The following is a 25,110-nucleotide window of genomic DNA, read 5'->3' on the forward strand; positions in this document are numbered from 1 at the left end:
CAAGCCTGATGCTTTCCAGGGAAGATGGAGCCAATAGCAAGGATCCAACCAGGGGGAGAGAGGCTTTGCCAGGCAGTGCCCCATCCCACAGCTCCTGAGCAGGGTGAGCAGGGCAGGTCTTGGGGTGTTCAGCCTGGAGTTCAGATGGTCAGGCAAGTTTGCAGTGATGAGGCAAGTACAAGGTGAAGCCTGGAAAGGCAACTGGTGGGGTCAGGTCAGGCCCAGCAAGGGTAACCACGGTCAGGCAGAGTCCCATGACCAGTGGGTAGGTGTGCAGTGATGAGGCAGTTCTGGGGTCAAGCTGGGGATTCACTCTGCAGGTCACAGCCCAGATCTGTGCAGTCCATGGCCAGGCACAGGCGTGGCTGTAAACTGAAAGGCTGAACTTCAATAAAGTGGCCCATGGGCAGAGGGGGTGGATGTGGGTGAGGCCATAAAGGTCTGTTGGTGCCCTCAGGGTCATAACATTTCAGTGGGGACATGTTCCTTACATGCAAAAACTACTGCAGAGAACAATTTTCTAGCAGAGGGCTAAACAGTGCAGATGGGAGGGAAGGGGGGAGTGTAATCTACACCAGCCAAGGCCTAATACCCCTGTTGCAGGGTGGTTCATTTTCAAAAGCATCCAGAAATAGTTACTCATAGGGGATACTGATGCTGGAAATCCAGTACAGACTGGAGATAATGTAGAGAGGGTGGCTGTGCTGTGTGAGGCAGTCACCTGGACTAAAAGGCAGGCTGTACAGGTTTGGTAGTGTGGGATTATGTCAGAAGAGATTGGCTCACCCATATCCTCCTGGCTATTGCATCCACATCAGCTGCAGACTCTGAACAACTGAGTGCTCACCCAGATAAACCAGTGAGAGCACAGAGCAACAGCCTTCCCAAGGAGTGTTACCTTTATGGCACAGCAACTGCTCCAGAGAACAAGGATACAAATATATCCGGAAATCCGTGCAGCTGTTTTACATCCTTCACATTGCAGCTGCACAGGGGCACATCAGGAACTGTCAGGCTGTGCTCAGAGTTCAGCTGAGGGGCAGAAGGAGTACAAAGGAACATTATGGAGAGTAAGATTGTTTGTTTTTATATTTTAAGCCTGGTTGGAAATTCCTTCATGAGCTGCAGCTGACAGTAATGCCTGTCAGCAAATTTCAGTTTTGTGCCAATCAAAGATGATGACCCATGTTAACATTCTAGAAGCAGGGAGGACCAGCTTGGCACCTCACACCAGGACTGTGGTTCAGTCTCCTGATGTCTGCTGTTACTACATTTTAAAGTCAAGTTAAATTACTTCTCACAACAGGAACTTCTTCAAAATGTGTTCACTCTTTTTTGATAGCGCATCCTTTGCCTTCTTGACAGAGCATCTGATGATCTCTCAGTAAGGGCAGCCTACCTTTCATAACAAAAATAAAAGGCAAATATAATAATTAAACTTACTAGGTTTAAAGATAAAATCCAATTCCTAAGTTCTTATTATGTGCAGTGGGATTTGCATTATTATATCTGGAAATATGAACAATATTTAGTTCAGACATTACTTACTGGCTTGCACAAGAAAGCCACATTTCCAGACATTCAAATGTACCTTGTATGGCAGATATGCCTGTGTCAGTAGCTCAAAAATATTCTTGTTGAAAAATCCTTATTTACAGGACTGCATCTTAAAGGAATTTTCTAAGGGCTTGGGAACAAGGATGTCAGAGTGTAAAAATACCAAACAGTGACACTTGGTGGTTCATTATGTAACTTGCACATTTCTCACCTTTAGAACACAGGAGATGAAAAGTGATCCTCAGCTTTCCAGTCATCTTTAGTAGCTTGGCTGATGAGGTTTATGGAAGTCTCCACTTCCTGAGCATCTTAAAAAGCTTTGGAAGCCTTGAATAAGCCTCACGATGATCTCTGGGTCTGAGGTATGTTTGTTTTTTTTTTCTGATGCAGAAACTAACCAGTTACCAAAATGTGTGCAGTTAATCATTATGCAACACAACCCCATCTTACACCTGCAGTCCTCCCTGTGCCACACACCCCTTCACACCCTGTCATAACCTCTTACATCTTCCTGGCACATAAACTCCCACTTCCTTTTGAAACTTCCTCTATCTGTACTGGAAGTTACATTTGCATAAAAAAGGCATTACCTATCTGTTCATTCCCTGAATGGGGCCAATTTTAGAAGTTATTATAATCAAATAAAGATTATTCACCACAACTGAGCACCTAAAAATCATAAAATAGGGAGGAAAAAAACACACAGTATCATTTTAGTGTCAACTCATACTGATGTCTGGCTGAAGATTAGCACTGCCTTGCTGCTCTCTCATGCAGGTTTGTGTTCCCTCACTGCACAAGAGATGGGACAGGCTTCCAAAAACTGCAGGTTACTGGCAGCCAGCACTCATGGTTGGTGATTACTGCTGTACCCCAGGGCCTGACAGCTCCTTAGAAAGCTGCCTGAGAGCTGTGTCAGCTACAAGAGTTACACCAATTCACTGATGACTCCATTCAGGTGTAAGAAGCTTATTATGACTTTCCCATCTCACCATGAATTGCATTTTCCAAGAGCAGCAACTCCCAACAGGGAGAGGCTGAGGTACAGACAGGAACAGCTGAAAAGGAGCTGTTTGGGCATGTGTTGCTGCCTTACTTCCTTACTTCACAGAAAAAAACACCTGAGGAGGTGAAAAGAAAGGATAAAAATAGAACCAGTAAAAAGAGAGTCCTGGTGGCTGCAGCACTGCAGGGATGGCTGACTTTTGGGACTGTGCCCTTGTTTGGTTTTTGGTGAGGGCAGGAGGTACCCTAACTGGTGTTTAGGCAAGGGGGGAGTAGGATTATAAATGGTACAGAGAGAGTATTTCTGTATCACCCACTCAGCCAGCACGACTGACCTCTGTGCTGTATCCATGTGTCTCCTGTGTTTGCAGGGGATCCCGTTGCTTTTACACTGAAGATACTCCAGGTCAATTATGCCCTGAGGGAAATGGGAGGAATGTCATGAAAATTAATGTAAAAATTTTTAACTCCATAACTGAAGTACCTATTGTGTAAACTATTTTCAAAGTGTTTAAATGTATGTTTCAAAGTGTTTAAATCAACTACTCTGAACTCTTTTGTCTGGCTGGTACACAAGGTGAGGCACCATTCATTATGAAAGGAGTAGGATTTCTGTATATTTTATGTATTCTGAAACTAATACCTTGTATAAGAGTATAGTCATCAAAGGACCTTGCATTCAGACTTTTTTGAAAGGTGGAAATACACCTTTCAAAAGGAATACAGGGAATAAGCATCTTTCAGGTATTTTCATGTTAGATGGAAATACTTTCAGCATTTGAGGCTCTTCTCTGAAGCCACTCAGCTATGAGACCACTTGCTTTTAATAAAAAATCTGTTGAAGCCAGTGGAATTCCTGGAATTCCTGAGACATTTATACACTTTACACTTTTCTTAGGCCACCTTAACTCAATGAACATTTTCTTTGATTCTTACAGACTTAATAGTGGTAAGAAATGTCATCTCATTAAAACCATGAAGGCTTGAACTGGCATCCAATTAAATTCCATAAAAAGCTGTACTGGAAACACAATAGATCAGAGGTAGAAGACTGCCTACATTTATTAAAAAGATTGTGACCAGATCAATTGTACCTTTTGGGTACATAGAGCAGGAAAGTACAAGGTTACATATCCAAGGTATTGATTACCTCTGTTGTCTCAGGGAAACCTCTCAGAATCAGGGACTTTTATGAACAGTGACTCGAGCTGGATAAAATCCTGGCACTTCTATGCCATGATTTCTCTTCAAGATGAGCTCCCTGTTTCACTGTAACCTTCCCTCCTAGCATGTTCTCTTGCTGCCTCAGTTGTTTCCCTAACATTTGTCAATCTCATTTCTATTTCTGGCTTTTTGTTTACTTTCTCAAAAATACCTTTGCTTCTATTTTGGTACTCTTTATCTTTCAGTGAATAAGGTCACAAGTAAAAGGGGGCTTTGGCAATTCCAGAATTAGCTACCTGACATGAATTGACATCATGGAACTGATCACAGTGTCACGGTAGCAGCTCCTGGCTTCACAAGTTCACATGTATTAAATTTCTCAGATATAATTTTAGTTGGTATAAGCAGCAAAAAAAAACCAGGACTGGGACATGAACTGTGGTGGAGATACATGTATACATTTGTCTCAAACAAATCCACATTCATGATTCCAAACCCTGCTTCCACAGGAAGCATTCCTACTTCCACAGGCAGTGTAATTTTGTGACTTCATGTGAGTAAAGCACTGGTCTGCAGGTGGTTTGGTATCTTAACAAAACCATTTGGTTTGGAGATTCTGATCCTGAGGATATCCTTGCACTTCCTGCTGACAGTTGGACATGGTGATCTTAGAGGCTTTTTTCCAACTGTGACAATTCTGTGATACTGTGCACCAAATGCCTCCAGTTTTCCACACAGTCTGGGATTACTCCATGAGTAAGATGGTGATAATATTTTTTTCAGGATCAGAGAAATCATAAACTTAGTTTCCAAAAAGAAGTAATAATCCCTTTAGACTGATTCTGTGCCAGAGTCCTGGTATGTAACCTTGCACAGAGAAACTAATTTTGGTAATAACTCTTATCTCTGTAAACACAAAATAATTTTCCAAACTCTGTGTTCCATTGTAGCTATTATATACCATTACATTATCATCCAGAAACATTATCATCAGTATACAAGGTTCACTGAATAAAATGTTAATAATTTCTTCATTTCCATTATTTTTATGTTAAAAATAAGCAGCCAAGTTATTAAAGAGTAGCCCTTTATCAACATCTATAAATTGGTGTGAAAAAATATTAAAGACAGGTATGGCCACAATCAGTGTGTTCAGTCTAATTAAATCTCATTTTCTCTGTTAAAGACTGGGCTCTGAGTGACAGTGTGAGAAGACTGCAGAGTCCCCACAGTCCTGCCCCTAGCTGTGCTTGCAGGCAGGGGAAATGCTTTGAACTGTAATGGTAACTGAGAAGCAACAGGTTTATAGAGACATAAAATATGGAGCCCAAACCCTGCTTATTGAAACAGTGCAGAAATTAGCACCCCATTTCCAAGACTGGCTTTTTGGTCCATTACAAACATTACAAAACAGCTATAATCTTTTTGCTCTGATTTAAATAGAGGGGGTTTCACCTCTGCATTAAAACCATTCAGCTCCTATTTAGTTAGTACTAATCAAATGGTCAAGTGGCCTGGCTAAAGTAGATTTAATCTGCCCAAACCAATTTTTCCAGTGCCTAAATGTTCCCGTCGAAAAAAATCACAGAAATAACTGATCTCTTTGTTAGCAGCCTTTATGAATTTAACATATGCAGCAGAGTAGCTGGGAGAAGGGTGGAGAGAATGAGTTTTGGGGAGTCTGTTGGGTTGAGGAATTTTACTAGAAGAGCTTGGAGAGGATGCCACTGCCTACACTGTGTGGTTTCTCTTCATCTTCTGCAACCATCAGTCTGGCACCTTTAATAAGTAATTAAATAACCCTGTAGATGTATATACACACTTGGATAAATAATAAATGACAGCTATCACACTGGCATGGGAGCACGCCTGCATACCCAGAGCAGGAAATCACATTCTGTATTTCATTTGTTGCCAATTTATCTCTAACAAAGTGAGGAAGATGCCCTGGGGACTGGTGACTAACAAGGAGCTTTGTTTATGCTACAAATCCCATCCGGTTATTAGTCTTTGAAAAGTGCTTTGTTTGGCTTATCAGTGCTTCAGCAGGAATGCCAGGGGCATTATTTCTGTTCTAAGTGTATTTCTATTTTATTATTACTGACTCCCACTCCACTCCTCCATAAGAGGTTATGTGTTACCTGAGGGCTGAAAATTAGGCATGTGCTTCAACACCTTGTTGAATGAGAATCAGGGTGGTTAATGCTGCACAAACCCAAGCCCTTAACAGGGCTCCTTATTAATTTTGCTGCATTAAAATGGAGTACACCTTTACAGAAATCCAGCCTTTCCTAAGGATCATAGAGCATGAGAAAAAAACAAATACCTTATTCAGAGTTCATGCCCATCTATTAAAATTATTTTAGCATCAGACTTGCTTGAATTCTACACTTGACTTGATTAACTGGACAATATTGTGTTAGATGATCTAATTCTGCCCTTATGCAATTCCAGAGTATCACAAGTGTCTGGCAAGTTTAAAGCCTGTTTCACAATGTTACTGATAAGCTCCTACTCTATCAGATGATCAGTATACCTGTAGTGTGCCCTTGATCAGGTTAATATTTAAAAATAGTAATGTAATTTCTAAATTAGTTTCAGCTATCTTCTCAATTATGTTAAACATCTTTTGGAAGGAGAAGACTGATTTAGATGCTTTTGAAAGGAAGGGCTGGGTTAATTTTTTTTTCCTATTTTGTCCTGTGTTTTTTAGCAGACTTGCTTTATTTGAGGGGGAAAAACCCTCACCACATTTCTGTCATAGCTGGAGCTCAGAAAACCTGACAGGCCCCTTGCCATTGGGCAACTCAGTTAATAATTAACCAAGACGTATGTCTGGCCTTAATGAATGATTCCACACCAACACTGTCTGCAGGTGCATCTTACTCAGCTCCTCTGGAACACTTCTGGAAAGAGGAATGGTAAGCTCAACTTTATGCAGGTCTTCTGAACCACGGTAGGAAGTGTTAATTAGAATTATTATAAATAAATAATTTAAGTATTTATTTATACTTTTAATCATTAGCTCACTTTGGGAAAATTTGCATGAATCAGTTCTTCCCTTTATGATATGTCATGGGTTTAATTTGCCTGTGATTAGGTTAAATATGCATAGTCAGATAATGAGCTGTCCAGTGTATCCTCCCTGATCATATTAATTGGCCTTGGAATTGAGATACAGTCTCACCTGTCAAAAGAATCTGACCAAGAGGTCAAACAATATGATGCCTTCCTAACATGTTCCAATCTCAAAGCAAGGTTGTTTATAGAAAAATGAAGAAATCTTTTTTAGCACTCAAACCTGTTAAGTGCTTTTTAAACTTTCTTTCTCTTTAAACATGCTGATGAAGATGGACTCATCACTGCAGCTTGAGAACTAAATTTCCTTGTGGTAAAAATGAAAGATGTGCACTGAGATGTGTCACAGAGAGAAAGGTTTATACACAGGAGCTTCTGGCTTCATAATCAATAATGTGATCACTACTTCATGCATGTCTTTTCCATGCAAGTATTAAAACTGGATCAATCTAGGGGCTCTTTTTCAGTAGAAAAGGCTTGATTTTGCTTAAAGCATCAGTAAGGCATTAGCCAAGCCTGGGAGTTTCAAAGGTGAGATTGGCACCAAGATCCAAATACAGACATATGAAATAGTAACTTATGTGGGCACACTCCAAGTTTCCAACCTAAGATGTTAGCATGAATGCCAATTTTAATTACTGTTTGTAATTATATGAGGAACTACCATATGAGAGGAAGCTCCCTAAAAATCTGTCAAAAATCCATCATTTTAGGCAAAATCACACTAAATATTTTGTTAGACTGTTTAACATCATCAAAACCTCACAGCCTCATCACATAAAATCCTAATGGCCATAATCACTACTTCTGTCTCCAGTCTGCTAGTTCAAATGTTCAAAGGCTGGCTCAAGATTTTTGAAGGGGTTAATTAATTCTGGCAGACTTAAAGCCATGTCAGATATCATCTGTTTTTGTTTTCTATCAGATCCAGCTGGGCATTCTCCTCTAGGACTAGGATAAAGGCAACCTGAACACCATTTTGAGTGCATGGGCTAAATAAATCAGAAATTTGATTATGTAGACATAATCTATTAAAAATAAATGAAAGATCTGGCATGTCTTTCCTAGTCTAACTACTCAGGACAAAACCAAGCCACCAACATCTTTGCTGAAGGTGACTCTGACTCTCTTTTTTCCTTAAAAATGCTCTATTGATGTAAGAATGACAACACCAGGTCAAACCAGGGCAATCTTGCCATCACTGCAGCAATGGATGCCTACAGAAGAATAAAGAAACATTAATGATGCTTCCTCAGAATGCTCTTTTGTTCTCTAGTGATTTATGGTTCAGAAACTTCCTTAGTCAGAGGTGCTAACTTTGCTTTTAATAGTACTTGATGCCCAGTACCTGTTGAACTTAGAGATGTCCAGCATCCAGAACATCCTCTGCTTCATACTGCCAGAGCTGGTCCAGTTTCCCACTTTGCTTAATTCAGTAAGAATGTCTCACCAGTCTCACCAGTGCAGGACCTTTGCCTGGTTCTTTGTTCTAATTCATACAGTCCTAACTCTAAAGCAAGTGCTCTGAGAGCATTTTCAAGGTCTCACCCTGAGGTTACCCTCAGCTGATGCACTTGCAGCCCCTTTGCATGGTATCTTACCTCAGCAGCCAGAACTGGTGTCACACAGCAACACAGCAGCATTCAGTTTTCCTATTTTCTGAACTGTATAAACTCTGTTCCTGTAGATTTGCTCATTAAGGCAGCAGAAGATGAGTCATCTGGAAAAAAACTATAATCATCTGTCCCCTAGGAGTCATATAGTAAGTTAATTATTGTACAACACATCCTAATACAAAATACACGAACAGTTTCAACTTGTTGAGGTTGCAGAGGGCAAAAAATTTCAAAATTTCCATCAGTTATGGTCTGGGAAAGCCAGGTTTCCCTTGACTCAGTATCTATGGCATAATCAGAAACACATTTGGTTCCCTTTGTGGTGTGAGACAAAGCTAAAGAAATCTGTTACTATTCCACAAAAATAAAGAGTAGAGGCCTAACCTTATGTCATGCATGCAGTGTTTATAAACACAACTGGTCTGGGGCAGTTCCTCAGCTGATGAAAACTACTACAGCTTCTATCAGCTGAAATAACACTTCTGAATCTGCAAATACCCTGTCACTGCTGCAGGGGAGGTCAGAACATAGGAAGGGGATGTGCCATAAGAATTGTAGGTAGCATTGTGTTAAACCTGCTTGCCTGGAACTCACCTGTCACTGTACTGGACTCATATCTCATCATTTTTATGTTTTACCAGCTTTGCTGGGCTTTGTTATTTGTTACTGTGGTTTTTTTGTTTGTTATTTTGTGGTTATTATCTCAGCAGGAGATAATCTCATCAGTGCATTGAGAGGAAGATCTGAAAACAATGTGAACGCCTTCAGCATCTGAAATTTTTCTGTTGAGAATCACAAACAAATAAATCTATGACTTCACAAACTGTAAAGGAGAAAGACTTTTCCCAGTATTATGACACACTGCTTTAAAACCTCCAGGTCTTGTCATTTACAGATCCACATTATAGGAAGGAAAAGCTGCTATTAGAGATGTTGATTTAAAACTGCTAATTTGGTGAACTCATGGCTGTGGCAAGAGACCTGGTCTCCTGCTCACTCATTTGCCAGACCCACATGACTACCTCACTCTTCTTTTTTACCTAAATAAAGAAATCTTTTCTACATAGCCAGTGGTACACATTATGGATACCATTCTGCCTCCCAAGAAAGGCAGAGAGGGCCTCATCTTTACTTCAATACATAGAAATAATGAAAAAGGAGGAGAAAAAAAAATAAATTTAAAAGCTACTGAATCTGCTTCAGGTGCTGTCTGACTAAGAGTGACAGCCAGAAAAGCCAGTGGTGCAAACTCCACTGGCTTTCAAAACATAAATATTATCCAGTGGTGTGTGGATATATGACTGGAAGCAGAAACATGGCATCATGATCTTACCTCTGACACTGGTCCTCTCCATAGGATTGCACAAAGCACTTCATTTCTTTATGCTTCATTTTCACTGTCTGCATAGGTAACAATTAATTATGTGTGACATAGGTAGTTAGTTTCTGTGACTCTCTCCTAATCATAGTAAATTATTATAAATGAACGGAAGACGTCAATCAAAATATAATTAATTTCTTGAAGACTCTGTGCTATTTCTCTTTCAGGAGCCACTCCAGATTTGGCAATCGAGTCATGATGATGACTTCAGCTGCCCCATCTGTCTCCAGACAGCTACTCTCCCAGTAGAAACCAACTGTGGACATTTATTCTGTGGTAAGCTTTTGAGATTGACAATGCAGTGCTTATGCAGGGCACTAAATAAAGCCTTCCTTACAGAAATCTCAAGGCTTAGGTGAGGCTGCTAAGCCACATGGTTAGGATTAAAAAATTTAACTAATTTTTCAAAGGGAATTCAAGGATGAAGTGTAGAATAGCAGAGGGAGTTATGTTCATAATTGCATTTATAAAGGGGATTTCAGGGTTTGTAAGGCCCACATTCTGCACCACTAGAGCCAGTGTGAGCTTTGCACCTGCTTTTAAAGGCAGCAGGATCAGGCCACCTGCATAATTGGACTGAACACTTTCTCTCAGACCTCTGAGATGCATCATCCTGTGAATTTACAGGTGAAGTTTACAACTTCACTGCCCCTGCTGCTTATCAGGCTCCTTGCTGTCATCCTCTCAGCAGGACTGGCACAAGAGGATTGGAGACCATGATCTGATGAGGCTGAACCCCCCGTGGAGGTAGTTCAGGGCTACTGTGCAGTATGAGATCAGTAATCTCTGGCAGAGGGGCAGGCAGACAGTTGGAGGTAGCAATATCTAATTCTGCAACAGCAAGACATGTCAGAAGACACTGGTCAGAACCATAAAGCTTCTTTCTCCTGCTCTGGCATTTTAGAGAGACTTTAAAGCAAGCACAAATTACATTTACAAGCAATTTATACTTTTTTGACCACATGAGAGTATGATAAGAAGACCCAAGCATAAATGAGAACAAGGCTCTGTGTTGTCAGTGCTGGTGCAATAAAAGCACATTTTTATCTCTAGGAAGTGTAGTTTTTCTCTAGACTGAAATGATGCTCACACAGCACAACTCCTCATCACCACTGCCACTGTCTCCATCCTCTGAAACCACAAGGAATCAGTGGATCAGGAGCAGCTAGGGACACTTTGTAGGGCTCACTCATCTACCTCATGAGTGACATCATTAAATACTTTGTGTTGTTTGATGTTTTTACAAAATTGTTTTACAACATACAGGAAAAGGATGCTTTGAATATAACCCACTCCAGGACAAACAGTAAGCATATGGCCTCAAAATGTGTTTCAAATAATGTCTGGAAGTTACAGTTTCAAGTACAAAGACATAACAACAAAGATCACCAAGTTTCCTCTTTCTCTGGCCTGGTTAATTTCCCTTTTCCATCTGTGAGTATGACACAAAGAGACAAACATAATTTTTATTTTATTTTGAGATCTGCTGAGAGCTAACAGCTACAGGCTTGGTATTTGTTATGCTTAGCTGTATATATTTAGCTAGGCTTTACTTTCCTCAAGTTCATCATCATTTGCACTCTGAATCACTGATTCCAATGCAGTGCATTATATATATATATATATATAATTACTCTGTTTATGTAGTGGAAGCAGCCTCTGTAACATGTCTGTTTTTCATGTCTTAAACCAATAAAACTTTACATTGGACTTATCAAAACCATTCTGCATAGATCCAAGTCTGTTGTGGCTGAAATCAGTAATAAAACTTCTCCTGATGCCCTGTGGAACAGAGCTAAGGCAATTCTGAGCTCTCTTAATAAATTCCGCTCTGGTAAAAGTTTTATTTAAAAAATGTGGTCAACTCAGAGCTTTTAAAGAAGATTAATGTGGACTTATAAAAAAATGTCTGATTTTATTAGTAGTAGTAATTCATACAGTTTGTCCTGAAGTTTTCCCTTTCAGCTTCAGTTTGAACCATATGGTCAGGAAGTTCAACTGAAAAGTGATCCTCAAGCAATATTATTTTTTTCTAATTAACAATAACCACAGAGGTATTTTAGAGAAGCCCACAGACTCCCTCAAGAAAGTTGTGCAGCAGGCTAGATTAGAACAGGATTTTGTCAATTTTATGAAAAATGCACCAAAGCACAAATAGGTCAACTTCAGAGGAATCCTTCCTTTCCTGCTCTACTAAACAAAGGACTCTGCATGCAGCAAAGTTTAATTTCTTCTTTTTTTGAAACTATGGGATCCATCAGTGCCCCCCAGTCATCACTGGGACTGAGCACAGGCACAGCAACACAGCCTTGTGGGTCACAATACAGGATCTGGAACTAGAGGGACAAAGCAGTTCCTGAAGTCAGGAATGATGGGTGTCAAATGCACTGAAGCTGGCTGCCAGACTGAGTTTCTACATAGAATGGGGACTTAGATGCAAACAGCCATGTGCTCAGCTTGTCTGGGAATGCAAACAAAATAAAAAGCCATAAAGAAAACCCTGCACTCAAATGAGAACAAAAGTAAAAAGCACAAGTCAGAGCAAGGTTCATAAAAAAAATCTCTGGGTGAAATTTAACATCCCTGCTATAAGGGATATAAGTGCTAGTATCATGAACATTTTCCTACTTGATTGCAAGCACATTGCACTGAGGTCTCCTGAAGAATTCTTTCTATATTAGAGCTTACAAGAAGCTACTTTCTGGTTATTTTTAAGAACAAAAAGCATTGTTCGGTTCAATAAAACGATTCCATCAAAGTGGCAGAGCAGCATTCTGCTCCTGTTTTCACTGGGGTCCTTGTCAAATTTGATCAGTTCAAATGTGGAGAGATTTTTTTCCTGACCTGTCACACAGCACCCAGGAGCTGAAAGTCAAGCTGTGCTGCTTCTGATGAGATGCTGTTTATGCTTTGCTGTTTTTGCTGTTAGTGCCAGCACTGACATTCATGTATCTCAACCACTCTGTCAGTTGGATGCGTGGTCTTAAGCTCACTGTCCTCAGACTCAGCCCTCTTTCACTTGAGACTTTAGCATAGAAGAGATGATGATGTATTTGGAAATTAGTTAGCAGGTAAGAAGAATCAAAAAGAAAGCAGCAACTCACTCTTACAGAACTATACCCTTCCAGAAGGGTGAGAGAGTTAAAATATAGTAAAAGAAAGAAAAAAAGCAATCAGACAAAACAGCCCAGTGTATGATATTTTATCACTAAGATACAAAGTTTTGTGCCACCAGTATTTGGTATCACCAGGCTGTCCCCTGGCTCTGCTTCTTTGGGATCACTGAGCCTCACAACCCCTGAAAGCCATACTGGCTCTGGGAGAACTCCATCTTTATGCAGCTGCACTGCTTTTGTCCCCCACAGCCAGCCCTGTGCTCTGCAGGGTCCCTGTATTCTTAAAGCCTTCAACCCCAATCCCAGGAGCTTTAGAAATAAGATGCTATCCACAGGAAAACAAACTGAATCCAAGCCTCCTTCAGGAAGCCTGTGTATCTCAGTATAAACCAGTGCAGAAGAGCTAAGGCTCCATTTTCACACAGTCACTTTGCAGAGCAAAGCAAAGAATTACATTCATTTTTATAGTTGATTGTAGAAACTTTCTTGTAAACACGAAATTCTCTCAAATATATTTAATGTATCTTAATTTAATTTTTTTTTTTTTCCTGGCAGGTTCCTGTCTGATCTCGTACTGGAAACATAGCCCCTGGTTAGCAGCAATAACCTGCCCTCTCTGCAGACAGAAGGTTAAGACTTACCTCCATCTGCATTATGATACATACAAAATGACAAGCTTGAGCTCTTAGGATCTTTTTTTATCTTCTAATTTTCCATTTCAAACCCCACTTAGACTTGAATGACCCTGCAGCCATTTGCATTTATCATTTGACACGTCATATCAGGCAGCTCTGTGAAATATTAAACGGGCCTGCAGCATTTTGCTTCCATATAGTTTACAAATCTCTGGCATAACATTCCATAAGAAGCAATATGGAACTTCCTAATGTCATCTGACCCTGGTCAGGGGCTGCCTGTTGTCCTGGAAGGACGGGGCATGCTATAAAAGGAAAAAGTTCTTGCTATTGTGAAACTGCATGGAGCTGGACAAAGGTCCAGTTGTGAGGCAGACGTGTACTACAGAACACTTTCCTTTACACTGGAGATTAAAATACCTCGTGCTAATGCCAATCTTTTTTCTTGTGAAGGTGGTTCTTCTGGATAACATCTCTTGTGGAAAGCAACAAGATAAGCCAAGTAAACAAATTGTACATGACATTAGAGATTACAACAAGCGTTTCTCAGGGCGACCTCGACCCGTAAGTATTTATAAATCTACATTTACCTCCTGAGTAGTGCATAACACAGAGTGAAACAGACCCAGCAATGAAAACCAGTTTGTGAATTACCTTTCCACAGACTTACTGGTGATCTCGTAGTGGAAGTGTTACCATCCACTGCTGGGTCCAGCACCTTCTCGTAAAGGTGCTTCTCAGAGTTCCTAGCTCAGGAGTCCTTCTGCAGCCATCCTGGGCTGAAATAAAAGAACTAGAGATGGTCAGGCCAGAACTTTCAAATATGAACTCAGATCTGAACTCTGGAATTTTAACTTGCCTCTGAAATGTCAAATCAGGTTTCAGCTTAGCAAGCGGATGCTTTTTTTTTTTTTCCTGAGGTGCTGCAAATTCAAACAGTCCACACTGGCTCTGCATTTTCTTAAAGCTGGTACAGAGACGTGACAGGCAGTAGAAATTATGTGAAAGATGAATGCTGAAGGCACATGTGAGGCCCATTCTTGACAGGGTGTAGAATAACAACCAAAGCGAATCTTCTTCTCCTGTCACATCCTGGTGGGGAGCCTGACAGGACTGTGGGGTCTGTTTCACTCTATTGACTCAACTAAGCACTCTGGAGGCAAACATTATTTTCCAAACCAACCAACTAGCATTAATGAAGAAGAATAATCACTCAGTCCTATGGTTCCTGTACACACCAGGGTGAGACTTGAGGGCTAATTTCCAAGCATTCACAGCCTATACTTGAAGCCAGATTTTAAAGGCAGGCATATATTCAGGGCACTCATTAAGGCCCAGTCTCCAAAAGGGTTCAACATGAAGCACCATACTTCCTTTTCAAAGTTCTGGGGCAGTGGGGGTGCCTTTTAAAAGTGTGCATCGAGATACTGCAAAAGAATTGAAGAGTTTAGATGGATTTGGGCAGCTCAGAAAGTTTCTGCATTCAAGAGATGAGAATCTAGAAGTGCTGAAGAGGCTTGTTCAGCTGAAAGAACTGCAGGCATCAGAAAGAAGAATAGCCTAACTCATCTGAATATTTAGTTTGCAGATTACCTCTATGACATGCCCTTGTTCCTGGCCCTTGCCTTGCGAGGAATCTTCACCTGCAGTGGTCTCATATGGATTTTTTTCCTAAGAGTTGCTGTTTGCTCCTTTGGGACAATCATATGCTTCTCCTCTCCGTTTGACACAAAGCCTGCTCCTCTCTGCAGGACGCTTGGAACTGCTGATGACATGGTGGTTGTTTCTCTTCTTTTAATTTGCATGCTAAACATTTGTCAGCAAATTGCATCTAATGGGGTAAACACAGAGAGGTCTGCAGTGCCGGGGGTGCTGTCAGAGTCCTGACTGACTCAACCTTGGATTCCTTGCTCAGACTTCATCAAGTGATGATGACAGACTCCTCTTTGATTTTGGGGCAGCATATGATGGATTTGTCATTCTGCTGCTGCCAAAGGCTGAAGCAGGACTCAGCAGTACTTGGCATGGCCAAATGATTCGATGTGCAAGTGCTTAGCAGGCTCATTTTACACCAGATACTTGCTGGACTCTTTCATGCTGCACTTGTTTTTAACTTGCCTTTGTACAAAGTGCCTGAATTGAAAATGCCTAAAGCTATGAACAGAACTTAGAATTACAACATAAATCAACTTGCAGTTGGGTTTTAGAACTTTTGAGCTTTAACGTTTTACATTTTGGCTCAATTTGAATAAAGTTTTATTTTGAGAACTTAGCAAACTGTGTATTTTGCTAAGTCTTGCATAACACAAGGAATATTAAATACTACTAGTACAAAATTTGTCTCAGTCCTTGGTGTTACCCAGCTGATTACACATATGCTGGAACACAGATTTTTTTTTACAGTTCTGCAATGAGTACAGTCCTGATTCTAAAGTGGATAAAATGAAACTGGTAGTAGCACTGGTTTGGAACAAAAAGTTATGAAGCAGAAGTATTACAAGGGGAGGACAGCATTAAAAATCATGCAAGAAAAGTGAAGAAATCTCTTTTTAACTCTTTTGTATAAGCCTATGCAAGGTAAACTGCTTCCTTGAACTCTGCACATCTAAGCTCTAACTAAGTCAGCATGACTGTTTTTTGCCTTTCTAGACTTCATACACTCCTTGTGATTTCCTGATAAGTCTTGGTACCAGTTCAGCCAGGGAGATCAAGGCCAGTTTTATGATGATGATAAAAACAGCAGCAAGTTTATGGAAAGCTTGCTGAAATTAGTGTGTGTGTGTCTGTTTTGAGCTGCAAAGAGTTAAGAATGCTGTTAGAGTGCTGGACAACCCTACACATCTGTCTCTGTATAATCTGTATATTTTGTTATGTATTTGGAGTCTGTGGACTTCATTTTTACATATGAATTGTGTAATAAAATAGATACATTAAACTCTGTGAATATTGTTCACAGTACACTGGTCCCCAACTGGGTTTTTCCTTCTTCATATTTTCAGCTGACATATTTTGTTGTGCCTTTGAATTGTAAGCTATGATATAACAATACATTGCAGCCATTTTCTTGCTTGTTATACTCTTTGTCTTGTGATGTTTCTTCATTTTATTCCCATCAACTTTCATTGTCTTTAATTATGTCCCTGAACTTGTAAAGCTGTTTCTCTTAACAATGGGTACTTTGGAAATGGCAACAATTGCTTTTCCATGAACTGCAAGGCAGGAAGTGCATTGTTTCTTTAAAAAAATTACCAGATGTTTTTAAATGCTGAGTACTAACATAAACAAAAAAACCCCAGAAACTATTATTTTTCAAGTTCTCTAAATGTAATTCTGTTATTGTGTAACTTCTGTTTGTATTTAACTGGGAATTTCAGCTAATGCCAATACCAAAGAATGGAATTCCTATCAAGCAAAGTTTGTAAGGATGGAGTCCATCTCTGTGGATCCTGACTCCATGGACAGGGACCTCAGGCTGCTTCTCCTGAAAAATACAGGCTCACCAAGAGGGTGGCAGCTACAATTTGAAGAAAAGGAGGGCTCTCAGGAGTGACCCATAACAGAGCTGTAGTTGAACTGAATATGCTCTTCTTTTTCCCCACATTTCTTAATCCTCTCCTGTGGTTGGGGATCCTGGATGGGGTTTTTAAACAGAACAGTATCATTAATGAAGTATGAGCAGAGAAAGAATTTCTGAGAGCCTCACTGAAGGCACTGGCAGTATTTATTTGGATCTTGTAAGATTTTGTACTGTCAAAGTTGACAACCAGAGTGTCCAAACTCTCCTCCCACAGCCCAGTCATGCCATGACCTGTTGTTGAGAGCCTGGCAGTACCTTGGTGGACTAACTAATCAGAGCAGCCTGGGAACAAATGAAAGCCTTTTGTTGACTGGATTTGACCAGCAGGCAGCCAGGAAGGTCTCTGAAACTTGAGAGATGCAAGTCTAAGAAAGAAAACCACTCTCTGTGTCCTCCTGCATCCCCTATACCTCCTGTCACTGCGTTCAGCTCTGACCTGAGCCTGGCTGGAGCAATGGGCAAGGGAGAGCTGGGCTGTGTCACACCCCAGGAGACAGCTGGCAGGATGGGAGGAATCCACCTGCGTTATGAACATATTTTCAGCAACTCTGCTCAGCCTGGTCTTTCAGTGCCAACACTGGGCCTTTCCACATCTGCACAGTGTTTCACATGCTCTGAGGGTGAGTTCCTTGCAAAAGAGAAAATGGCACAAATTGTTAATAGCAAAATGACTGCACCACAAGAATGGAAAAGGAAAAAAGAGAGCAGGAAACAGGAGAAAACAAAGAGAAAAAAACCTGCACAGCTGTAAAAATAATTCTCAAGTATCAGCCACCAAATACTACTATAATCAATCAGAGTGAAAAAAGATCCAAACAGAACTTTCCAATGGAAATCATGTTTGGGTCTTAGCTGTAGCAGAAACGAGAAGCCCTAAGTGCAATGCCAGGAGTGGTTACCTGTGGAAAGCTCAGCAAAGGGCAGGGATTCGAGTCCATCCCAGGCAGTTACTTTGTTCCTGGTGCTGTTCCTGCTTGTGGTCACTCTAAACACCAGCACTGGGGCATCCACAGACTTGTCTTCCCTGACTGAGGCAAACAATTATTTCTTGTCCCTGGGGTGCAGGGATTATTGACAGAAAATGTCCCGTGCTTCACAGTGAAGTGAGTGCCTTTTATTTCTCATTAATAATTAAAACATACACTTTAAAATGATAAAAGATTTTTTTTTTTACATGGACGACACTGTAAGAAGAAATTACCCGCATCACATATGTCTGGAAGTTTGTTTTCCCTTCTGTTCCCTGATGATGATGTGACTCTGGGTTAGCAGCTGCTCATGATGGAGCGATACTCTCGCTGGTGTTCCACAAGTTTCAAAAAGACTTCGTATTTCTTGTCATAAAACCTGTGCGAGAAATTTAATGTCAACACAGGTTTTAAGATTTAAAACAGATAACAGATAACAGTAACAGATACGTTCCACTTCCCTCAATTATATTTGATACCCGCGGGCTCACCATCCATTGCACACACGCGGTCTCAGGAGCGCTCTTGCGGTGGGACCCGCACCCCCTCCCCGCACCGCCAGGGGGAGCCCGCGCCCCGCCGTGAGCCGCCGCCGGGGGAGCGGCCCCGTGGGTCCCCCCAACACCCTCCTGGGGTCCCATCCCGGTGCGTTTGGGGGTGATACCGCTCGTGGGTGGAATTCTGCTCTGGTCTGAGTGTGTCTGTGAGCTCCTGGCAGGTGAGAAGGGCTCCCGAAGCCCCTGCGCTGCCGGTGGGCCCGGTTGGCCAAGGGAAGGCAGGGGGTGGGCAGGGACTGGCGGGCTCCCAGCCCACCCACACCAACTGACCGCCTGCTGCCGGCTCACTGAGCGGGGTGCCCACATAATCCTCTACAAAACTGACCCCTAAATGCTGCCTGCATTCAAGCAGGGCTATAGAGAGACAGCCCTGAAGTTCTTTCTCAGAGGAACACACCAAAATCAAGATTACCTTTTATGCTCGTGATTAGGCTGCACCACTCTCCCAATTTTCCCCATTTTCGCCATGGCCTCCTAGTAGAAGACAAACACAAACTGGAAAAGCCTGTTCTGATTTAAAATGCTTTTTGACAAGAACAAGATGTTTCAAAACCAATCGGAACATTACTGAGGTATTTTGTTTCGGCCGCACAGGCCAGATGGCATAAAACATGTTCAATCCCATTATATAGTAGTCATGAGAACAAAGTACTGCAGACCCCTCAGCAAACCAAAATCTGTTCCTCTTTCTTACTGGGAGTCCATAGCAGAACAGAGTTATCCTTTCTTATTTACATTAACCAAAGGAAATGTTAAACACTGCAACCCTGGAGGGGTGATTTCTCAAATAAAATGATACTGTACATGAGATCCCTTCATCATATTCTCAAAGTATCAATTCCCTGCAGCAAAGGAGGACTCGAGTGTGCTCCAGAAGCCAAAGGTAACTTGCAAAGTTCTGTTATGGACCCCACAGCTGTGCCCCTATTCCAGTACAAAGGGGTAACAGACAGAGTTTAAGCCTACTCTGCTTTTGGCCAGAACAAAGCCAGGGAGTCTCTGGGACAGAGTCCCACGTGGAAGGGAGAGGAATGAATAATTTGGTTCCTTTCCTCATTTCTGGAAGATTCTGATTTTCTGTGGAATCTCACAGGAATGAGACACAAATCACTGATGTTAGTAGAGGATCAAGCTCCCAGGCCAGGCAAGGCAGCAGGCACAGGCTACTTTCTGTGGAAGTTATTTCAAAAGGACCATTAAAGCAATAGCTTTCAGGTGAAATACTGTTAAATATAAAAGATCAGGCTTCAAGAATTAGTCTCTGACTACATCTCTATCAGTGATCACAGTTTCTAAGCAAGACCTTAAATGTGTTTTAACATTAGTGCCTAAAGCACAGCACTAGGAGAGTATCAGAATGAGCCCTGGAGAACAATCAGCCTCTGCTGCTGCTGGAAGCCATCAACTCAACTATGGCTAGAATTTTAAAAGGGTTGGATGATTTTATGGGCTGTAATATCTGCTCTAGTAAAATCTTTGCTTCTCACTAACCCCGCATTTTACAGCTGAGGATCTCCTAGAACTTTACAATGTACAAGAGCAATGTGAGCACAGTTCAACCAGGCCAGGACAGGCAGGGAGGCTCTGAGGATAAGCAAGATGACTGACAGACCTTACACTTTCTTGTTTCCCATTTTCTCCTGTGTTAAAGAATGATGATTATGACCTAAATGTAAGGGGCTGGGATGGCAGTGGGCTGGCCATGAAGCCAGCAGATACTCTTTTCTCCCATACACAGCAGTGTTTGCTGAGCTGAGCACAATGTACCTGGGATGCCCCCATGTGCCACCAGCCCTGCCTGTCTGGCTGAACCTGCAGGATTACCTTGGCATCTTCTGGGTGTGTTTGCTCCATCCTTCAGCACCAACACATCCTTTTATACTGCCAGTCCAAATGTGCCACTAGAATGTGGAATTTTCTATATATGTCAGGTTCAGGGAGTTAATACTTGATGAAACTGGGGCTCTACCAAAGAATCAAACACTGCCTGTTATAGTGCAATCAGGATTTACTGTCAGGGCCTCTGATAAAACAGCAGGGAGCATTTCTGTGCACTCATATGCCCGTGCTCTTTCATACGTGCAGAAGTCGACTGTACTTTTATTCCCCAAGAAACACCCTTGAAATAACACTTCCAGAGAGATAGTGTGTTCCTTTCTCTGGGACATGTGAGCCTGCTGGCACAGAGACTCTGCTCACCAGCCAGACTAAAGTACTGGCATAGAAGGGTTGATATCTTTCCCAGTAAGAGAAATGGGCATTTATTCCCTGTTCTTTAACAGGTGATACTGGCTCAAGCACTGCTCCTATTGTTTACAAATCTTGTCTTTTACAACTCCCTTACATGGCCAGTTGGATTTAGAGGCCATGAATGAGTGAACACAGAAAAAACACCCTCAAAGTTCCCTCTGTTACAATCAATACTGGTTTTCCAGAGAGTTTGATGTCTTACAGAAAACGTTAGGCAAAGGCAAAGCCCCTTGGAGCACTTTCACTCATGGAAAGAGTCCCTTGCTTTCTACTCCCTGCTTAACACCTCTTTTTAAATTGCACTGGAGATACCAGGTGAAAATAAACCCAAGGTATCTAAGGGGTCTAAATCTCTCACACAACCCCCCTTTTATCCACAAATGCAAAAAGAACTGAAAGGGAGAGCTGAACTTTGCTATCCACCAGCTCCATGTCCAGGCAGAGCCTGTTCTGGACAGCTTTAAGGGACAGAGACAGCACCATTCCCAGGGCATGTTCTGCTGCTGCCCTAGGTACTCTGCACACTCATGTTCTGCTTTACTCTGGGGCCCCTTACAACTTCCAGTGCTGAAAAATGCATTATTGCTTCTCTGGGAAGGAGGCCAGCTTTTGGAGATAAACATCTCCTCCAGAGGGGTTTTCTTTTTACACTGTTACTCATCTAATTTCAGGTCTCCTCAGGTTCAAGAAAGAACAGACAGCAGTACCAACCCCCCCAAGTGTGGCAGGTGTGAGGACAGCCTGGTCTGGCACAGCATGGCTGTCCTACCAGCTCTTGGGCTCCTCATGTGTCCCTTCACTCCCCACCTCACCTCTCCCACCCTGCTGGGCCCAACACCACACAGAGCACCTGTTACACTCCAGCTATCAGACAACCTGCAAAGGATCAAACCAAAAAAGCTTCCAATAATCCCCATGAGGTCTCCCCAAACCTGAAACCCCTGGCACAAAGGTCCCATCCTCTACCCAGCAGCCTAGGAGGGAGCTGCAGCTCCAGGTTTATTGTTGCACTCTTGTAATTTGCAACCTAAATGATTCTATGACGGGCCCAGCAGCAGGACAGGCTAGAGAGGTCCCTAAAAGAAAACTGATCCCTCAAGCCCTGATGTAAGGGATGTAGGGAACAGGGCCTGGCTGCTGCCTCATCTGCTGGCTCACCCATCTATTCATGTTTAGCTAAGGAGGAAGATGCCAAGTCTGTCCAGTTTATCAGGTAAACTACTTTTGTATTTTTTAATCTACTGGAAATCCATAGGACTTTGAGAATCCACAGCATTAAAGTCTCACAGCAACTACCACAGTAATGTGGAATAATACATTTAAAAAAAATACACAGCCAGCAATTTGCAACAACTCTCTCATTCTAGGTTGCCCAAAATATCCTAAATGAACTCCCTCTCTTAATTTGCATTTTGGTTGCATGTTTTTTTGTTTTCTAAAATCAGTTTGGTCATTGTTAGTTTGAACAAAAACTTTACTCCCAGAGGAGAGTTTTTTCAACCATTTTCTGGGGACAAAGAGGAACAGAACATTGAAAATATGAATTTATAATGAAATCAGAAACAAAGGAACATTAGAATTGCATTACTGAATCAGATCAACCTTGTGCACTGTTCTGTCTCCAACAAAGCCTTAAATATAGCAAAGTGATAATACTGCTGTTCAGAAATAGTTGGTTTGAGGGTTGACATCCAAATCCATAATTTCAGTCACCAAGAATTTCACAATCTTAATTTGAATGACGCTCTATCTTCTTTGTTTGCCAGTCTAGACAGTACAATGAATACAGTGATTTAAACACAATGAATTCTCTCTTAAAACAAAATATTTTGTAAAATTGCCTTTTAATAATTTCTTTTCTCTCTCTCCATAAAGGCTATGCTATAAATAAACCCTGAAAGTTCGCATTTGATCATAATTTCTAAAGGCTGGGCAAGAAGCAAGTGAAGGGTTTACACAGAAAAAAAAGAGAGGCACTGTGGAGCAGAAATAAAGGGATGCATTCATGGTTTCTAACCTTTTGTTAGAGTGTCAAAGCTGGGACAGATACAAGCCAGTAAACACTCTGCTTACCATGGAGAGAGTTAGTCAAACAGGGTTACCCTGCCCAGGACAGAAGAAACACAGGCCCAGGGAACCAAATTCTCCATGATTTCAGAACAAGGTGTCATTCTGCTGCTGGAAGGCTGACCCAGCCAGGAAGGTCAGCTGTCAGTCACATTCATTCCATATTGGTGGCTGAATTCTGCTCTTCAGCATGATCTGGGGCAAGGGATAAGTTGAAGACACTGGAGTAGCTTCAACAGCCAGGGGGTATGGGAAGAGGATTCAGGGAAACTCTATTTGAAACTTGTGGATAGTCCCAAAGTCTGATGTTCACTCATGACTCGAGATCTCTGGCTGAATGTTACTGAAATTTAAGGGGACCTTAAACACATAAATCATCTGAGAAATCAGGGGATGTCAAAACAAACCAAAAAACCTCGCAAACCAACAAACAAACCAAAGCAACAAAATCCCAGGGAAATTAATGAGCTGGGAGCATCAATCCCCTTAAGAATGTGGGCTTTTGCTTTAATCAGGTGCTTTCAAAAAGTATATCCAAAGATAAATGCATGAGGCATTCCAGGAGAAATGCACTTCCTAGCTGTGTTCTCTCCACTTACTCATTTTGATAATCCCAAGAAGTGGTTGGATTTCTACCTCATGTAGTTACTAACTTCACATTGAAACAACCACATCTCTAAAGTTTAACTGTATGATCTCTGTGCCTGAAAGCACCTGAAACAGGCAGCAAAGCTCAACCAACTGTATGGGCATTCCACGCTCCAAGTACAGCAACACTACTCCAGATACTTGGAGGAAGGGTCCTTAGACAATATAAAAACCAAGTGGGGTACTCAAACTTGCAAATAAACAAGTTTTCTGTTTGAACACTGATGCCTTATGGCTTGTCCAGGGACAGCCTTGGTTCCGTTGAATTGATGGGAAGGATGAAAAATATCCCTGCTGTAAATCAGGTTTGGGTAATAAATTATGACTAAGTCAGGAATCTCAGAACAAGCTGCAAGGAGATGCATGGCTCACTCTTTTCCCAAGTTGAAGTTGTTAACTCACCTCATCTTAGTATTTATGCAAAAGGAGAAAATTATATTAATTTTTATCATGCCAATACAAGCCAAGTGATCAAATGCTGCCATTCATACAGCAGAATGCTGTAAGAAATCTGTACCAGCAAATGTGCCTCTTCAGATATTCCTGAGAATGATAGAGCATGTGCATGGAAATCTTAATTTCTGAACCATGTTTCTTTAGAAACATGAATTTCACCTTCATTACTCCCAAAACATTACCCAGATTCCTGCTCAGGTCAGTCTCAACTCTCTGGTGTTTTTGTACAATTCCACTGCCACAGATCCAGCATCAGAGGAAACCAAGTTGCCCCATTATTTGCAGAATTCAGCAGGTGTAATTTCAGACTAACACACTGACTTTCTTCACTCTTCTAAGTCATAACAAATGCAGTAAACAATGTTATATGTGATAATTTTTACCTCAACAGTGAAGAACTTCACTCTCACTCCTCTCTATCCCACACATATAAGCTGAGACTAACAGCTGCTAACTAGCATCATTTTAAGAAGTCCAGTCACAGATGTATTTGGATTTGATCAGAATAAATAGATTTTGTGAAAAGCTAATCTTCAAGAAATACTTTTAAACTTTGCTAAAAAGTTGTAAGCAAGGCTGCTGGTTTCTTACAGGCTTTTATTTAGAGACTGCTTATTCAATAGCATGCAGATGCAAAATTCATCTTATCTATGTTTACAGGAGTTACATTAATGTATTTATGTAACACAGCCCTAGCAGAACATTACTTTTTAGTGGTTTATGACTACATGCTGAAAGCATGTGATAGACCATATACAGTATTTTTCTAGTGTTTTTTTTTTTCCCCCCTTAAATTTGTTTGAGTTATAGAGGCAGATTTTGGCAGCATGCACAAAGCTCAAAATCTGTAACTCAATTCTCTGTGGTATTCTGGATGGAGCAAGCCAAGTTTTAAAACATATTATGGATAAATATTAGAGCTGAGCAAAAATTTCACACCTAAGACCGAAGTGTGAAAATTTGGCTTTCATTCACTTAGTGAAAAGGTGGAAAATTTCACACAAGCTTGTAGTTTCCTTTTGCTCTGTTCAACAT

The 25,110-nt window shown here is 41.3% G+C and overlaps 3 protein-coding genes across 12 annotated transcripts in view; 1 reads left to right on the plus strand and 2 right to left on the minus strand.

The window, feature by feature from the left end:
* Positions 1-9,953, minus strand: part of HOOK1 (hook microtubule tethering protein 1) — a 35,330-nt gene extending 25,377 nt beyond the window's left edge. For 2 of the 3 annotated variants that reach the window (XM_071750008.1, XM_071750003.1), the window contains exons 1-2: positions 8,406-9,953; positions 2,898-2,980 (exon numbers count right to left, since the gene is read on the minus strand). The gene's annotated coding sequence lies outside the window, so the exon portion shown is untranslated. Of the gene's footprint in view, positions 1-898; positions 1,033-2,897; positions 2,981-8,405 lie in introns of all 3 variants that reach the window. The other variant, XM_071750007.1, reaches the window with a different exon arrangement.
* Positions 6-16,510, plus strand: LOC139798871 (E3 ubiquitin-protein ligase RNF170-like). 8 transcript variants are annotated; one of them, XM_071750018.1, is made up of 8 exons: positions 6-103; positions 1,775-1,919; positions 2,934-3,015; positions 6,602-6,647; positions 9,946-10,077; positions 13,473-13,546; positions 14,006-14,116; positions 15,134-16,510. In XM_071750018.1, exons 3-8 carry the CDS (start codon positions 3,004-3,006, stop codon positions 15,437-15,439), a joined length of 681 nt encoding a protein of 226 aa, XP_071606119.1. In that variant the 5' UTR covers positions 6-103; positions 1,775-1,919; positions 2,934-3,003; the 3' UTR covers positions 15,440-16,510. The 8 variants fall into 8 exon arrangements, with proteins under 8 accessions (XP_071606119.1, XP_071606121.1, XP_071606118.1 ...); XM_071750020.1 differs by having other exon boundaries at positions 9,969-10,077; XM_071750017.1 differs by lacking the exon at positions 2,934-3,015.
* Positions 16,511-18,228: 1,718 nt separating this feature from the next.
* The window catches only part of FGGY (FGGY carbohydrate kinase domain containing), a 127,277-nt gene continuing 120,395 nt past the window's right edge, over positions 18,229-25,110 (minus strand). The window contains exons 15-16 of the mRNA XM_071750010.1: positions 19,067-19,128; positions 18,229-18,476 (exon numbers count right to left, since the gene is read on the minus strand). Of these exons, the coding sequence (XP_071606111.1) occupies positions 18,395-18,476; positions 19,067-19,128 (144 nt within the window). The 3' untranslated portion in view covers positions 18,229-18,394. The remainder of the gene's footprint in view (positions 18,477-19,066; positions 19,129-25,110) is intronic.

Source organism: Heliangelus exortis, chromosome 8, assembly GCF_036169615.1.
Source record: "Heliangelus exortis chromosome 8, bHelExo1.hap1, whole genome shotgun sequence".
NCBI classification, from domain to species: Eukaryota; Metazoa; Chordata; class Aves; order Apodiformes; family Trochilidae; genus Heliangelus; species Heliangelus exortis.

What these genes read in the sequence shown, in the direction of transcription:
- LOC139798871 (XM_071750016.1), top strand. Translation starts at nt 6,575, where the DNA reads ATGATTCCACACCAACACTGTCTGCAGGTGCATCTTACTCAGCTCCTC. An exon ending in CTGTGGACATTTATTCTGTG is followed by an intron (nt 10,078 to 13,472) that starts GTAAGCTTTTGA and finishes TTTTCCTGGCAG; the next exon opens with GTTCCTGTCTGATCTCGTAC. An exon ending in GCCCTCTCTGCAGACAGAAG is followed by an intron (nt 13,547 to 14,005) that starts GTTAAGACTTAC and finishes TTTCTTGTGAAG; the next exon opens with GTGGTTCTTCTGGATAACAT.